Below are 16730 nucleotides of genomic sequence, written 5' to 3' on the forward strand. Positions count from 1 at the left end.
CTGAGTGTTCAAACGGTGACGTCCAAGTCTTAAGGACGATAAAAAATGGGATGTCTACAATAGGTTGAAACCACTCTTCTCGAAGCCACTTAGATTTGCCTTGGCACTCTCCACGAGCTTGCTGAGAGTGGTCAGGATCTGCTTGGTGGCAAGATCACGAATAAAGCCAGCAAGTGATTCCAGCAGCGCTGTCTGAACTATTGACCAAGGGACATCAAAGGCGGTGAAGGTGTCCGGGTGCAGTGTCTGGATATGGGCAAAGGTTGTAGCAACTTCGGAGGAAACCCAGTAACTTAGGAATGATACTTTTTCTGACGGCTGGGGAGACTCTCTCACACCGCCGCCCACTTCAATCACTGAAGAGAGGCTGATGGAGCGACCAAAGGTCTGAGGGCGGCGTACCTCCGCTGAAGATGACTGCCCAATAGCAATGGAGTGAGTAGGCGCTGGCTGACGACCCGATGAACTTGCCTCACGAGAAAGACCAAAACTACCTGCACCATTGCACCGCTCCAAAAAAAGGTCGTCCATCTGATAATCCCCAACATTCAAATCTGGAACAACAGTGGTATCCATCCCAGCATAAAAAGTCACGGGACATCCCAAGGTCAGCTGGCACTTTTGGAAAATAAGTAGGGTATAAGTTTGCTAGCTGTTCAGAGGTCGCCAAGGCAGCTGAATCAGAGGCCCCAACAGCAGTAGTAACAGTGTGGGCAGCTAAAGTGACAGCTACCTCTGCAAGTTTGTCCAAGTTCAGAGGGGTCACAACAGGGACAGTAAAGTGGCCGCTACACTTGCACTCTCTTCGGCCACTTGAATGTCTGGGACTGGAGCTTGTTGAATTAGCGGGGACTCAGTAGACTGGGAGGAACTGCCAGATGCAACCCCAAGGGATGGTGGTATAACTTCCAGCGGCTCTCTCATGCCACGGTCTTCTCTAGGGGTCTTTGGTACAAAGTCATCCCCGCCAATAAAGGAACGGCCAAAATACACAGAGTCAGAGGGAGGTAGAGGCTCTAAACCCTTAGCGGCTATGTCACCCGCCGCAACTTCCACAGCAGGGGCAGTTTGCTCATCGCCTGTGGCCTCCGCAAATGGCTCAGCATCAGTAGTCGATTCGCCTCTCATACTTGGTTTCTCTTCAACGTCTAGAAGGATTGTCCGGCAAGCCATGAATCTCGTCACCCTAGTAGCAATAGGGAGATTGTCATCATCGCCTGAATTTGAAGAAATACCGATGGCAGAAGAAGAGCCCCCTGGACCGGAAGGCAGTATGGTCTGTGGTCCCTAAAAGTAGAAAGAGATCATGCAGTTATTATAGTAAAAATAATAAGTACAAAGAAATAATACAAGATATGCTTGACTCTTTTTCTCTCTAAGTATGGATACCTTCCGAAGCCTCTTCCTATTAAGCGAGGTATGTGCCTCGGGGACTGATGCCGCCGTTACTTGAGTTGCCCTCAGCCTAGAACGGGTCATGCGTATTGTTCTACTCACTGCGGGGGGAGCAGTCTGCAGGGGTTAAACAGACATTGCCCCTAATGGGTGAGATTCCTCCACGACGGACTAGGACAAAAGCTTAAAACGGCAGAATATGCTGGATTGTTTCCCTCGGCCAGAAGGCATATGGAAGGACAAGTCGGGCTACGAGATGGGTTCTATTGCAGGGACGGCTGGAGCACTGTTGCAAAAATTGAAGAAAGAATTGAGATTACGGTGCCAGAATAATCTGTTGTCAGTGGTACAAGCACCCTCTCTCCCAAGTGAAGGAAGCTCCATGACTCCTAGGCCATCCACAAGTAAAGTAGTGTAAGTGAATCGTTGAAAACTCCGATGGAAATCAGTCTGAGGCGGGGAAGTATATGGGACGCCTTGGTCCATCCTGAATTGCATAAGGACTCTGTCCAGTCGGTAGACGACACTAGACATGCTTTCCTCGTTCCACACGGGCAGAAATCCAAGGCGAATCATGGCAGCAATAAGGAGAGAATTAGTCTGGATACTGTCGAGAGAAAAGTCAACATAGCGGGCTTCTGAAAAATAAAAGGGGACAACAAAAACGCCTGGGAGAGGCTGAGTGAAAGGGTGGAAGACGCATTCCTCCATATGGTCAACATAGTCTGAAAAGGGTCTGTTGGTGCCAAGGCTAGACCACTGAGAGATGCGAGGGAGAGACTGACGCACTTGCCTTGTGACAGGCTGACCCTCTACATCTAGGACAGGGTGACCCTCCACATCAAAGACTTCATCAGTAAAGAAAGGCTTGTGTTCCTTAGGGATGGGGCCCATGGCAGGAAATCTCTTATAGAAGAAGGCAGTCAGGAACTGGGTATGCACAAAACTCCACACGTCATAGCGGCCCATGGATCGCTCCATGTCCGAATGGATGAGGTCCAGACGGAAATATAAGTTACCCAAGAAGAGGGGAGCCAGAGGAATTTGATTACCACTACAAAGCTTCATGACTAAAGGAAATACCAAGGGATTGATGCTTTCGGCAGGGTTACTAGGTAGGACAAAGAAGGAAATGAAATAACTGACGAATGCGGTCAAGTACAAGTCACCTTGGTAGCCCGACCCAACTACGGAGTCACGGTTCTCCTCAGTGACGTCGCCTACAACTGGTTGCAGGTCTTTGAAAAAGTGCTTCAGCCAGGAAAGGTAGGTGGTCTTATCTCTCTTAGGCCTCTCTTGGAGCAGTTCCTCGGTTCTGAGGTCATACCATGAGCCAAACTTCCGCGCCTCCTAAAAGGCAGTTTGAAGAGCAGTGACAGTGACTTGCTCTACAGGGGTCAAAGATGTTGGGTCAAAGGGTTGATTTCCACGGGGACTGAGGTGTAAGAGGACAACAACATCTTTTAGGGTTGGGGTTATCTCCCCTCACGCCAAGACAAAAGTGTGGGTATCACAACTCCAACGGGAGACAATCATATCAGTGTTGGTTTGCACCTTACGCATCGATAACTCTCTCGAGATCAAGATGGCATTGAAAAGGCGAACATCACGCAGACGCTGCTCGAAGCCACCATCTACAATGACATCATCGACCTAAAGGGACCAATTTGCTGGAGGACCCGAATGGATACGATAGTAGATGTAAGAATGTGGGAAGTCGCTGCGCTCCACACGAAACCGCAGAACAGAAATAGGGTTCACCACGTCTGCGTCATCCAAAGTGGTCTCCCCAAAAAGAAGCAAGGGTTCCTCTAGAGAAGGGGCGTCAAGAATGAAAGAGTCAACCGTCTTCTAGAAGGGTTCATTCAGCCCTCCGAAGTAAGGGGCCCGCCTCCACTCAATGGGGGGTGGGACGGCCTTGTCGACAAGAAACCTCATGCTGGCCATGAAAAGAAGTAAATAAAGTCAAAAGCTTTGGGAAAATGGGACAAATGAGAGAAGAAGAAGACAAAGGAGATAGAAAGGTGTGTTGGGAAGAAGTGGGAGACCAGTGGACCCAAGGGCATTATTTATAAAGAAAGTCAGCAAATGGCGCTGGCACACTACCCTACGTCATTATGGCTTGGTAGTCAAAAGGGTACCTTTTCAGAGCCGACACAACTTCTGATCCAACCGATGCAACCCATGGGATGCCCACTGACGTCATGCATGTGCGGGAAACAGGGAACGTATCTCCCACGCGTGCAAAGGGAAAAATGTAGAGGGTTAGAAATTAAACCCCAAACTAAGTGTGGACCCAAGCACTAAGATCGCCTTGAAGAGGCTACTAGGGACAGAGAAGAGGCATGGGCAAAAGCCCAAGGGAACTGGGCCAACAAGTGGGCTGAGGCAAGTCCGACCCACCAACCCTCTAGATGGACTCAGCGAGAAGAAATGTTCAAGTCAAGTTGCAGAGGCAACATGTGCAGCAGCAAAGTTGCTGAGGCACTTTGCCTCAACGCCGCCATTCCTATTAACTTCGGTTCCGCCACCATTTGAAGTTGCCAAGGGAACGTATGTAGCGGCAGAGTTGCTGAGACACTTTGTCTCAGCGCCGCCATTCCAAGTAATGTCGGTGTCACGACCATCTGGAGTTGCCGAAGAAAAGAGAAGACCGAGGCAACTAAGTTGCTGAGACAATACTTGCAACGACCAAGTTGCGGAGGCATTATGTTGGCGTCGCCATCTCCAATATTCTCGGTTCTGCCGTTTGAACTTGCCACGGGAAATGGCTACCGCAGCAACTACAATCGCAACAACTAAGTTGTAGAGGAAATATCCTACCAAGGTGATAGCAGCCTTTGAGGAAGCCTTCCCTCTGCAGGTAGAGGCTAATGCTTGGCACTGATAGCAGGTCCCAAAGCATTACTAGCCTAAGGCTGATAGCAGGCCCCCTTCTCAAAGTTTATTTAACTTGGCGCTGATAGCAGGCCCCAAGACTTACTGGTTGGAGCCGATAGCAGGCCCAAAATACCAGTCTACCGCGGCAATCCCGCGAAAATGGGAACAAGGTAGCCCGAACATAAGGGACTTTCTTTTCATTACCCAGGTCATGGACCTGCCTTAGTCGCACAGGTAGGACTAAGGAAGCCCCCTTGGGCTTGGTACTAAGGCACAGCGTGGCTGATAGTAGGCTTGGCTGTGACCTTCGCCCTGAGAAGTTGGGGAGTTTGTGGTTAGGTGGCTAAAGGTGGAGGCTTTGCTGAGGTGACCACGAATGTAGTCGATAGCAGACTAATGGAGTCTTGAGAATGCATATGCTGGCCGAGTAGAACTGAGAAGGCAAGTGCAACGGCGAGGTTCATAGCTGCAAGTGCACTTGTTGAGGTTCAAGCTGAGAAGGCAAGTACAGAGGCAAACACTCCTGCCACAACTGCACTTGTTGAGGCTCAAAAAGGTAGTTGCGGAGGCAAACAGATAGTACACAGTACATGCAGAAGGACACGTGGCAGCTTCAGCCTGATGGCTCAAGGCAGAATGTTCCATGTGATCCTCTAGGACACATGTCTTCTCTCTATTTGGCCACTTAATGTCTTCTTAGCACCAGGGAAAAGGCTACAAATAGGGCCCATTTCCCAAGGATTCGAGAAAGGAATTTTGGAGATTTGGGGAAGAAGCTACCCATTTTGGCATTGCCATTGTCTTCTTCTTGAGCCATTTGCTTCACCCTCACCTAGCTACACACTCTCTAACTCCCAAGTAGTTGCTGCTACTTATTCTTTAGCCACTTCCACTATCAGTGGACCATCAGCATAGTTTTGCCTCTCTAATCACCTTTCTCACCTTGAACCCCACTACAGTTGGTAAAAAGCTGGATTTTTGATTTTTTTGTGTTAAAAAAGTAGAGAGGTGATGTGACCTAAAAAATCCAAAAAACCAAAAGACTGGCTTTTTACTATGTTGACAAAACGCCCCTTGAGTCTCTAAGAAAGAGATATGAAGTGATTTCTTTTTTCATGGAGTTTTGATGAGTGGTAGGTATTTATACACCCCCAAGATTGGCTTATGGTTTAAGCAATCGATTGTAGTGATGCCATGTGTCCAAGGGAACACGTAGGGAAAAGATTCTTTCTAATTGTGTGTTTGGTTTCAGTTTTCTAGAAACCAAAACCAAACAAGTTGAATGCTTTGTTGAGTATTATGAACCTAGAGGGTAAAGTCATATTAGAGTATTACCCAAGCAAGCAAGAGGATAATAAAAGGTGTAGCAAGTAAAGAAGAACAATAGAGGAAGTTTTAGGCTGTGTTTGGTATGGAGTTCTAATCATGACTCCACACTCATATTTGAGTGTGGTGTTTGGATACAACTTTCAAAAATTAATTCCACACCCACTTTTGAAAACTCGTTCCATGCGGGGTTTTGAATTTTAAAATTTGGCCTACTCGGTTGTCCAGCCGATTGATCGGAACAGTGCTATTTTTTTTGGGGCAATTGGCACCTGTTATTTTTTATATTTTAAATAAAAAATGTTTTCAGAATTTTTTTAAAATTTTTTATGAACTTTGAATAGAATTTTGGGTTGTGTGTTTGGTTATGAGTTGTAAGTTTTTGAATCAAATATCACATGTCACATCAAAAATTCTAAACTCAATTCAAAACTCTTTTCAAAACTCATAACCAAATAAATTTTCTACACTAAAATCATAATTCCAAAACTCACAAACTCAAAATACAACTTTATTCTCAAATCATAATTCTAAAACTCTGCCAAACGCTACCCTTTTTTTTTTTCCCCCTCAAAAGATGTGAACTGAGAATTGTCGTTTTTAAAAGATGTGTATAGAGAAAACTTAGATTTCATATTTAGTGTGTTTTGATGTCCATTATTGTCATTTTGCTTCATAATAAAATTGTCCTTGAAATTTTGTTTCATTAAGTGTGTGCACAAAGATGAAATGGTGTGTGGAAATAGAATTTCTCTTGGAGATAGATGGCTAGTATTTTGAAGTATCGTGAGAATGACAATTTTGTCTTAAAGAGAGAGTGTGAAACGCTCAACCTGGTTCGTCATTCGTTTCCCCTTTTGCAAGTGTTTTGCAAGCCTGTTTTTTTTTTCCAAATTCATTTGCTGTTGTAATTGGTTTAATTTGCAATTAGTTTATATAATTAACAATTAAATTAGTATCAATTTGGTTGGTGCATTATGAGCTTGATTCTGTTTTATATTTCACACACAATTTACACGAGTATACTGAGGTTTTTGAACAATATATTCATATCATATCATATGAAGACTTTATTAAGATATACATGGTTAAAGCTAATGGTAAATGTGAAAACTCATTTTTTACGTTATACTTTTAACTTAAAAAATAAGTGATATATGTCATTTAAGTAGAAATATGTTTAATAAATTACTCTTTTAATTTTTAAAATACGGGACATGTGTCATTTTGATATTCAAAATTATACATTCACTATTGACTTTAATGATTTGGTTAGATAATCAAATTGAAACATTTGAAAATATATTTTATATATTTGTTGACAAATTAGCACAATTTGAATATTTCAAATCAAAATAACACAAAATTCATACATTAAACGGTAAAAATATAATTAACCTATTAACATGAAAAATACAAAAATATGCCAATTATTTATTATATCTTTATATTTATATTTATATTTGTCATTATTGAATTTTTTAGAGAAAATATCTCCAATATATATGCATACATATACATAGACATATAGTGCATTAAAACTCCATACTTTGAAAATAAAAAATTGTAATAAATGAAAAAAAAAAACACAAAAAAAAAAATAAAATATGCCATTTATTTATTTCTGTATTACATGTACTATGGTTTTTGTCTTTATTGAATCTTGTTAGAGAAAATATCCCCAATATATATATATATATATATATGCATAGACATATATCGCTATCAATTGGAAATCTCACGAGCTGTAGTTTCAGAACCGTTAACCTAAACCTCTAATGGAGTCTCATTAGTAGTGCTTCCAGGAAAAGAATTGAACTGTTGGAGCGAAAAAGCAATTTTTGTTTTTTGTGCAAGGAGTTATGGAAGAGGCATCGAGTTTTGAATAGGAATTTTGCTAGGCCTTGGTGTTTTGGTGTGAACAACAATGGTGATAATGACGGAGATAGTAGCAACAATGCATCAAACGATTCGAATTTGGCGACAACGACATCGAGGGACGAGGCGGAAGAGAGCACAGAGCAGCGACGATTTTGATTCAGACGAGTCCAAGGCTTCTATTTCATCAAGGGTGAGATTTTTTCTCTCTATCTCTCATTGTTTGTGTTTTTTTGGTTAATTAGTGTGTTTGATTTGAAAGTTATATCTAATTTAGGAAAGGATGATGGGAATGAAATCTGTTTGGTAGTTGAAAATGCAGGAAAAGAATTGGTTCTAATTTTATGAAAATTTAGAAAACGCTTGTTAAGAAAAAGCTTTTTGGCTATTCCACCTTATGGGTGACCAAAGAAGAGCCATTTGGAGATCTAGGAGAGGGCATTCTTTTTCTTGGCAATCTGAGGTAGGAGTGAGTAGCGGATATACCGATCTGTCAAAATTGACCGAACCGAACCGATCTGCCGCATTTTGGATGGATGTGTGATGACAAGCAGACGGTTGCGGATTGATTTTCTCCAATCTGCCAATCTGGCGGACGGATGGTGGATTTGAGATTCTTTAGGCCGCAACTGAACCGCCAAACTGCGAGATGGTTGCGGATTGATTTTCTCCAATCCGCCAATCTGGTGAACGGATGGTGGATTTGAGACTCTTTTGACCGCAACCGAACCGCTAAACCGCGAGCACTCCTAGTAATTTATAAAACTTTGTATTTTTAGTTTGTTTAAATATTTTGTTTGTATTTTCAATTAAAAAAGAGTTTAAATATTCCGTTGAAAAAAAAATTTCAACTTGAATATCTTTGTTGAATTGAAAAAAATATACGCATTATTTATCTATATTTTTTGGTTTTTAAATCTATCTCTAAAAATAATAAATAGAAAATATAAATTCTCCACTACTGCTCTGTTCATGGTTTTGGTGGTTTGAATTGTTTTTATATTTTAAGAACAACAGATTGTAATACTTTATGTAGATAAGGCATGCTGTGATTGTAGTATGTAGATGAGACATGCAGTGATTGTAATATTTTTTTAAGTCATTGAATGTAATACTTTCTTTTTTTTTCTTTTTAGGAAGTGTACAAGTTGAATTATGTTGAAAATTTATAAAATTTTAAACTGCCAAACCGATTCGCATCCATTCGCTAAACCGCCAATCCGCTCAATCCATATCCGCCGGATTGGCAGACGAATATGGATTGATTTTCTCCAATCCGCCATTTTGACGGACGGATGGCGGATTGGAGGTTCCGTTACCGCAACCGACCCGCGCTCACCCCTAATCTAAGGGGAAAGAGAGGGGAAGTTTTTCCAAACTTCAGAGTAAGCTGGCTGAACTCATGGGCGATAAGTACAATTTATTGAGGGTGGAGGAACCCAATTCTGAAGGACTAGACCCGCGCGGTGGACCCCGTGTCAGTTTTGGTATGCTGCGTAAAGAGGTTCCAGAACCCGGCCCAACAACACTACGGCAATATGTGATTGCTCTATTGTTATTTGTTTTCACTATTGGTTCCTCAGTGGAGCTAGGAATTGCATCTCAGTTATTACTAATTGCTTTTACATTTTAGACATTATTGTATTAAAAGTAGTTATGCTCTCCTTTTCATTTATCAAATCCTTTTTATAGAGTAGATTATTCCATGTATATGTGTTCTTTCATTGCATTTTTCATGAAGCAGATAAATAGGCCTCCACCAGAGGTAGTTAAGTACTTTACAGATTCAAATGCCATTGAACCACCAGATATGCAGCTTTTATTCCCATTTCTTGTGTATTACTATTTCCTGTGCCGGGCTTTATGCAGAAAATAGTTCCTTTAACCTTCTTTATCCCTAATTTCTTATCATTAGATTACAAGGCCTTAAGCTTATAAACTAAACTAGCCTACATTTAATCTTTATCAACTGTAGACTAGTAAGTAAATTTCTTTAATAAAAGAAGTTGCCCCACGAGATAGTTATATACATTCATTCCTCCATCTTTCTCATTCTCCTCTGTATGACATTGTTAATTGTCCAATGCTATATGTGCCCTTTTTGGCCACCTGCTTCTCATCTTAGAATCATAAACTGGTCCTAAGAGCATCCACAATGGACACACTAACCAGTGTGTTAGTGTCAGGTGCTAAATTTTGACTAATTGAGGGTATTGTTTGGGACTGCAATGGAGCTGTTAGCGTGTGTGTTAGTGGTGTGTGTTAATTTGTTTGTTATCTGCAGCTAGCGTTTTAGCTAGCGACGGAGTGCGTTTGTTTGTGGTACCGGTTGACCAGCCGGATGTCTGGCCGATTGACCGGTCAACGGCAAATTTTTTTTTTTTTTACTTGCTAGGATTTTTTTTTTTGAACTTGAAATTTAATTTTAGACTTGAAATTTTTGATTAAACTAAATTATTTATTTATTTTATTTATTATACACACATATATATATATATATATATATTTAACGCACACCTTAACACATTCATTGCGCCACCACTCACTCTCTAAAATTAATAAACTCTTAACACATCTTAACAAATATTTTTGAGCTCTACTTTTATTACTTTTTATCATATAACACACACCTTAATACACTTTTTTAATCATCCCATTGTGAATGCCTAAGGCACACATTCTCAGTATTTCGTCCCGCTCCAGGTCAAATAATTGGTGGTCCACCGCACAGTACCGAGGAATAATTATATCCACCACAGCATTTTTTCGGAAAATCAAAAACAAATTATTAACTTTTTAGACTTTTTATCAAAGCCTTATCTATTACCAAATAGATTATTAAATATTTATTAAACTTTTAAAAGTCAGATATAATATATTAAAAATATATTATAATCAAACCAAACCAAATTAAATTTTTTTTAATAAGTCAATTGGGTCTCATATTCCAATAAGGAACCCAACAAAAATATAGGTGAAATATGAATAAAATATAAACTAAATTTTATCTATGTTACACACACATTTTTCTTTTTTTCCAAATCCTTCCTCAAATACATGAACCAAACACAACTTAAGAAAATAAACAAATAAAAGAAAATAAGGTTCTGAACAAAAAAATAAAAATTAAAAAAAAGAAAGTAAAAGAGCTAGTTACCAAATTGTTAAAGAAAAAAAAAACGGTGGCTGAATTTACAATTTTTTTTTGTTTAATTTGGAAATTTTAAAAATAGTTTTTTGAGTTTTCAATCAATATTTAAAAAAAAGTTTCGTATTTTTTTTTAGTATTTAATATATATATATATATATATTGTTTTAAATTTACTAAATCTAGATATAATTTAAAAGTAAAAAAAAAATTTACAAAAATATTTTAAAAATTTATTTAATATAACAAAATACGAAAATATATTGAATTTTGTATTTTTTGTATTCAATGAAATTTTCAAAGATTTTTGCACAAATTTCTTACTTCTTAAGTGGTATCTAGATTAAGTGAATCTACAAAATTAAAAAAAAAAAAAATTGATTAAAATACTAAAAAACTTTACCAAAAATTAAAAACAAAATACAAATTAAAAACTCAAAAAATTATTTTTTAAATTTCCAAACTAAACAGAGTGTCACGCTAAATTAGCCTTTTCTCTTAATTTATTAAACAAAATTGAACGGATGTTGAGGGGTATTAATTTGATTTTTTCAAATGTACAATTTATGCTAAAAAATTAAGGGTAAATTACATCAACACCCCTTGAGGTTTATGAATAATACAGATTCTCCCCTTATATTCTGAAAATTACACTGACCCCTATTAGAGTTTGCCTTCTAATAGACCTAACAGAAAAAGTAAAAGTACCTAATTATCCCTACAATACAAAATTAAAATTACGTTCATGCCCTCTTCGTTTTCTCTTTCTAATCAACGACACTCCTCCATTGATGCAAATATCAAACATCTTGCTGCATCAGTACCCACCATTGTTGAAGAAAGACAAAGAGCAACCCATCATTACATTGTCCTCCACCTTCACTTCCATACTAGTCCCCCCTTGTCATTTTGTGTATATAATTATAAGTAACCAATACTACACGTTAATAACAATAATTCAAGCATAACTACAACCCCATTAATGCACCAGTAGAAATTCAAGAATCATCATTACTGGACCACCACTAATCAAACAAGCATAACCATCACAATCCCATTGATTCAAGGGGAAAAAAACAAAACAAAAAATCATCACAACCCCATTAATTCAAGAATCAATTAGTTCTTTGAAGCAATTAATCAAATATGTAACATGCATATATCTTCTAGAGTCATTCATCAAAAAAAAAAAAAAAAATGCAAATTAATTAACTTTAACTTCCTCAATCAGCCATAACCACCAAAACCATTGACCACCAAAATCAAAACCCACAAAATAAAAGAGGAACACCCCCAAGTCAACTATAACGCCTCGAAAATTGGGCAGGATATATCTATTTATGCAACAAAACCCACCTGATAGACAAACATATATATATAGCTAACTAATCCATACACCTATTTTCATTAAATCCCAAATGCCAATTACATGTTGTTCACGTCTCAATGCCCCAGTTCCAATCCCAAACATGCATGTTACAACAAGTATGAAATGGAAGCCAAACAGATAATAAGTGCCCTACAGGCTTACAAATTTATCCAAGAACATTCTTGGTTACATAAAATGGAGTTTTAACTCAACACAAATACAGCCCTGGGCTTACATTCAACAAATAACAATAAAACAAAAATGAAGCCTTAGCTCTGAGTCCTCCCAAGTCACTGCCTTGGTGGAGGCATAGCACTTGTACCTAAAATGGTTTCCTTTATAAGGTGAGCCACAGCCTAGTAGAGATATACTACACAACATCTGAACAATGACAAGACTAAAGAGGAGTATGCTCATGCCATGCTCATGATAAAATAGTTCATCTCTCTTTTTATAAAGCATGCAATGCTGAAATGCAACAACAAACATAAAATCATTTTCATTTTAAACCATATCTGTTACATGAATACGGGCCCTGTGAATCTCTAGGTGAGTGTCTGCAAGTAGGCCTTAATGCACTACCACTGTCATTTTTACCAGTAAACCGGAAAGCTCGACACCTAACCGTGCGGTTCCACGCCCCTACCTAGATTCACTAAGTATTTATCTTTTTGCAAATAAATACATTTCTAAACATTTATCAAAAACAGATACATTTCCAATGAAATGAATGTAATGTAATGTCCAATCCAACAAATGAAGAATGTGGTTCAATTTACCCAAGTCTCATGCGTTTCTACAACAATCATGGTTATCTTCCACCGATAGCCCAAAACAGATATTTCTAAATAGATATTTAAATAATTAAATTCCAAAAATTTCGATAAATACAATCTATTTCACATCTCATCAAATATGAACAACTACACTAGTTTTCATATCACAATTTTGTCCGGTAACCTTTCAAGGTCCATTTTTAACCGTGTCGGTTTTATTCCAACAGATACATTAAGCGAAATAATACCGTTAATGCCCAAGAAAATATTATTTTCTTTCCAAACTCATCCTCCAAGCATTATTCAATTATGACATCCTATTTTGATCGAAAGCCCCAAAAATTAAACGTAATTCCTTTGTTTTCTTTAAAAATGCTCTTTTGGTCACAAAACGGTAAAAATTTCAAAACCGATCGAATCGAAGTCCGTTTTTGTTCAAATTTAAAACATAGCTCTTTCATAACCGTACAAGCATATTCCAAGTTTACACTTTCGCAATTTGAGCATCAACTCTTTATTTTTTCTCAAAATTCCCCTTTTAAGCAAATAAATCACAATTTTTTCAAAAATTCTAATTAATTTATATGCAACTCTAAACTCCATATAATCAAGTAAAAGTGCATAAAGAAGTGTAGGAAAAATCCCTACCTCAAGTATGAAGAAAAGATAATCCAAATTTTCGATTTTGTCGGGTTTTGATCTCCACCGATCAAAATGTTGCTCTCACCAAGCTCTTCACTTTGGTCTCAAGAACATGGAGCAACATTGTGTGATGATTTCTCACATTCCCTCCAAAGAAGATTATGAGCTGGCATGTCTCCATAACTGAAACCAAGTTCAGCCAATCTCTGGATCAGTAAGCCACCCCAGTGGAATCATATCTAAGTCGGGCTATGACTTTCCTAGCAAGCCCTGAGCTCCTATCATATTAGCAGCGGCGAAGTCCCTGTGGCAACATTAAAATGGGCAGCACCATCTCCCTATAAATCCCAGTCATCATCTGTAATCCTATACATGTTTACTAGGCCATGTACATCCTTTGCAATGGTTGGTGTTGCACTAGTTCCTGGAGATAGGGAATATGTGATGGGACGGCTAAATCCCCTCAAAACCTTTGATACAACCCTTATCTCATCTAGATTAAAGTCAGTACTAAATACATAGTCATGTTTCACGAAATCAGCACCCCAGTCGACATACTGATGATAAAGTGACCTCAAGAAAGCTCTTCCTGCTTCCAAGTTAGTATTTACACTCATGAAACCATGTGGCATCCACGCACAAGCCCTCTCCTTTAACCCTACATCTTTTGCATGCCATTGCCGGCCCGATTCCTCATAAGCACTTCCCTTGATGGTGTCTAAGATAGGGGTGTTTGCATTGACAGCCTGCGTGCGTATACCGCTCATAACGTGAATCCCCAACATTTGCAACCAGCAAACGGTCACCAACAAGAATGGCAGTGGAAGCAGTTGATCCAGCATCTCTGTTCTGATTATTTTCTGATTTCAGAAATTCCGAGTCTGTATGACTGTATGCATCAGCTATAGCAAATTTGGTATCCGAAGTAAACTTTGGATGCTTGATCAGATTGCTAAAAAGATTTTTTTTTTAAACATAATCTGCAGCTCGAGCACCCCCATGACCATCAAAAACTGCAAAGAGATCAACTATCTCTCCATCCACACCATCAATTCTTGTCTCATAAAAATCTTCCATTGTAGACCTTTTTCCAGGAGAGCTTGCATAACCATAGCTGAACTTTCCATTATGACGCAGACCACCACCGTTAACAGGTGCATCATCAGCATAAACTTGGCTAGCAGATGACAAAACCGGATTGAGATATCCCATAGTTATTGAGAACAATCAGACCCATCTCTCTCTCTCTCTAGAAAATATTCTTTACACCTTTTGACCCCACTCCAGCACCTCCTCTTTTCTTTTATCATTGTGTGTCTCCCCTTTCATGATAAAACATCCACTCCCTTTTTTTTTTTATATTCCTTCACGAGAGAGGGAGAGTGGTTTTGTCCCTTTTTAGCCATCTCCCCCAGATTCTCTTTTATTAGTGGGATGATTTTTTTTTTTTTTTTTTTTTTTGTCTTTGTTTTACTTATTTCTATTTTCTCAAGGTCCAAACACCCAAAATTTAAATTTTAAATTCTGCACTGACTATTTTTGTAAAAAAAAATTTTTTGGTCATCACATCAACCACCAAACTTTTACAAATAGAAGAAAAAATCAAAGCAAAAGAACATAATTGATAAGCAAATACTCTACATAGAGAGCTTCTCCCCTCCCACCAACACCTCCATCGTCGTTATCTATAAGCTCGTAGATGTCTCCTATAATAATGTGAAAGACAATCGTATCTCAAAGTCCATCATATCACTGTTTCAATATGTTTAAAGTTTCTCATCTTACCATTTCACTATGTGCCGAAGTCCTTCATCTCATTGCTTTATGCTGTGTTTAGTTGAGAGATTTGAGGAAAAATTTGAAAATGGAAATGAAAAAGATAGGTGAAATCTGAATAAAACATACGTATATATCACCTAGTTTCACATACATTTTTCTTTTCATTTTCTAAATCCTTTCCCAAATCTCCCAACCAAACACAGCATTAATCTATCTGGTAATCATTTCGTCATTTTGATTTACCCAGCAAGCTCGGCATTTGGGCTTCATCGCTTTCACCTACAAGCTCGGACGGTGGGGTCTCGTTGTTGACCTCTCCTTCCTCTCTTTTTCTCCCTCGCCTGCTTCTTCCATTTTTATTTACTGGTGATGCTGTTCAATTTGAAGGTGTGTTGTGCAATTACGTAAGGTAGGCTGAGAGAGAGGAGAAACTCTTAGGGATATTTTTTTTTTGGATCTTCAAAAGGTAAAATTAGTATTTTGAAAAAATAATTGATGATGACAGCAAAATGCATTAGTTGACTTCACAGTTTGTTGACAGAAGGGGTAAATTGTAATGTAATTAAATACTTCGAGGAGGGGAATATAATTTTTAAAACGTCAAGGGGAAAATTGTATTAAAGACAAATCTTAAGGGGTATACACGTAATTTATTCAAAAATTAAAAATTTATTTATTTATTGGAGGTATAAACATACCTTGTTTTGAGTTTTCAAAAAATGTTTTTGAGTTTTTTATTTTTCATGTTTTGTTTTTTATTTTTCGTGTTTTGTTGTCTTTAGTGAATAAATTCAAAACAAATTTAATATACAAAAAATATAAAAATATATTGAATTTATATGAAAAAAATTAGTGAAACATCCATCTCTAACTTTAAATTGAAAGAGAGATCTAATATATATTTTTTATTAATCAAGGTCCCTCAACAACATTAACCCAACTAACTTTTTTTTCTCTCTCTTTCTCTCTACCCATTAAACCACCAACCCTCCCCACTCTTGTGCCACAGCAATACCACCAACTGTTGTCCGCACCGCTGTCGCTAGTCTCACGACCACCTCTCACCACCGATCTCCCTTTTTCTTCTCTCTCTCTTCCTTTTTCGTCCATATTTTTTACCATTGATCTCCATTTTTCTTATCTTCCTCCATTTCTTCTTCTTTCCTCTTCTCTCCTTCACACTATCGCCCACCACTGCGCTGCCGCAACCACCATTTGCGCCAACTGCCACCTGCAAAATGAAGAAAAACAGAGAAGAACTGTGATTTCTATTTGCTAATCTTTACTTTTTTTGCATATGTGTTTAATGGGTGAAGAAGAAGCAAACATAGATTGGGTTTCTAATACTCTGTTTTCCATACAAAACAAACCCAGAAACTTTCCAAAAATCCACACCTCAAAAGGACATGCAATATGAATTTCTCTGTAATCATACAAAAAAAATTTCCTATCCACTCTGAATTTTCTCTATAAAAAACTGAAATTTCTCTATTTTGAAATTTCTCTGTGCTAAAATTTTATTGTGAAAATGTTGAGG

At 38.3% G+C, this 16730-nt stretch overlaps 1 protein-coding gene across 1 annotated transcript; it reads right to left on the reverse strand.

The window, feature by feature from the left end:
- Positions 1-13752: 13752 nt before the first annotated feature.
- On the reverse strand, positions 13753-14256 carry LOC145803644 (uncharacterized). The gene has a single exon (XM_082896968.1). The coding sequence runs from the start codon at positions 14254-14256 to the stop codon at positions 13753-13755; it is 504 nt and encodes a 167-aa protein (XP_082753094.1).
- Positions 14257-16730: the final 2474 nt, after the last annotated feature.

Source organism: Camellia sinensis, chromosome 12 (genome assembly GCF_055761805.1).
Source record: "Camellia sinensis isolate YWXY chromosome 12, ASM5576180v1, whole genome shotgun sequence".
Classification (NCBI taxonomy): Eukaryota; Viridiplantae; Streptophyta; class Magnoliopsida; order Ericales; family Theaceae; genus Camellia; species Camellia sinensis.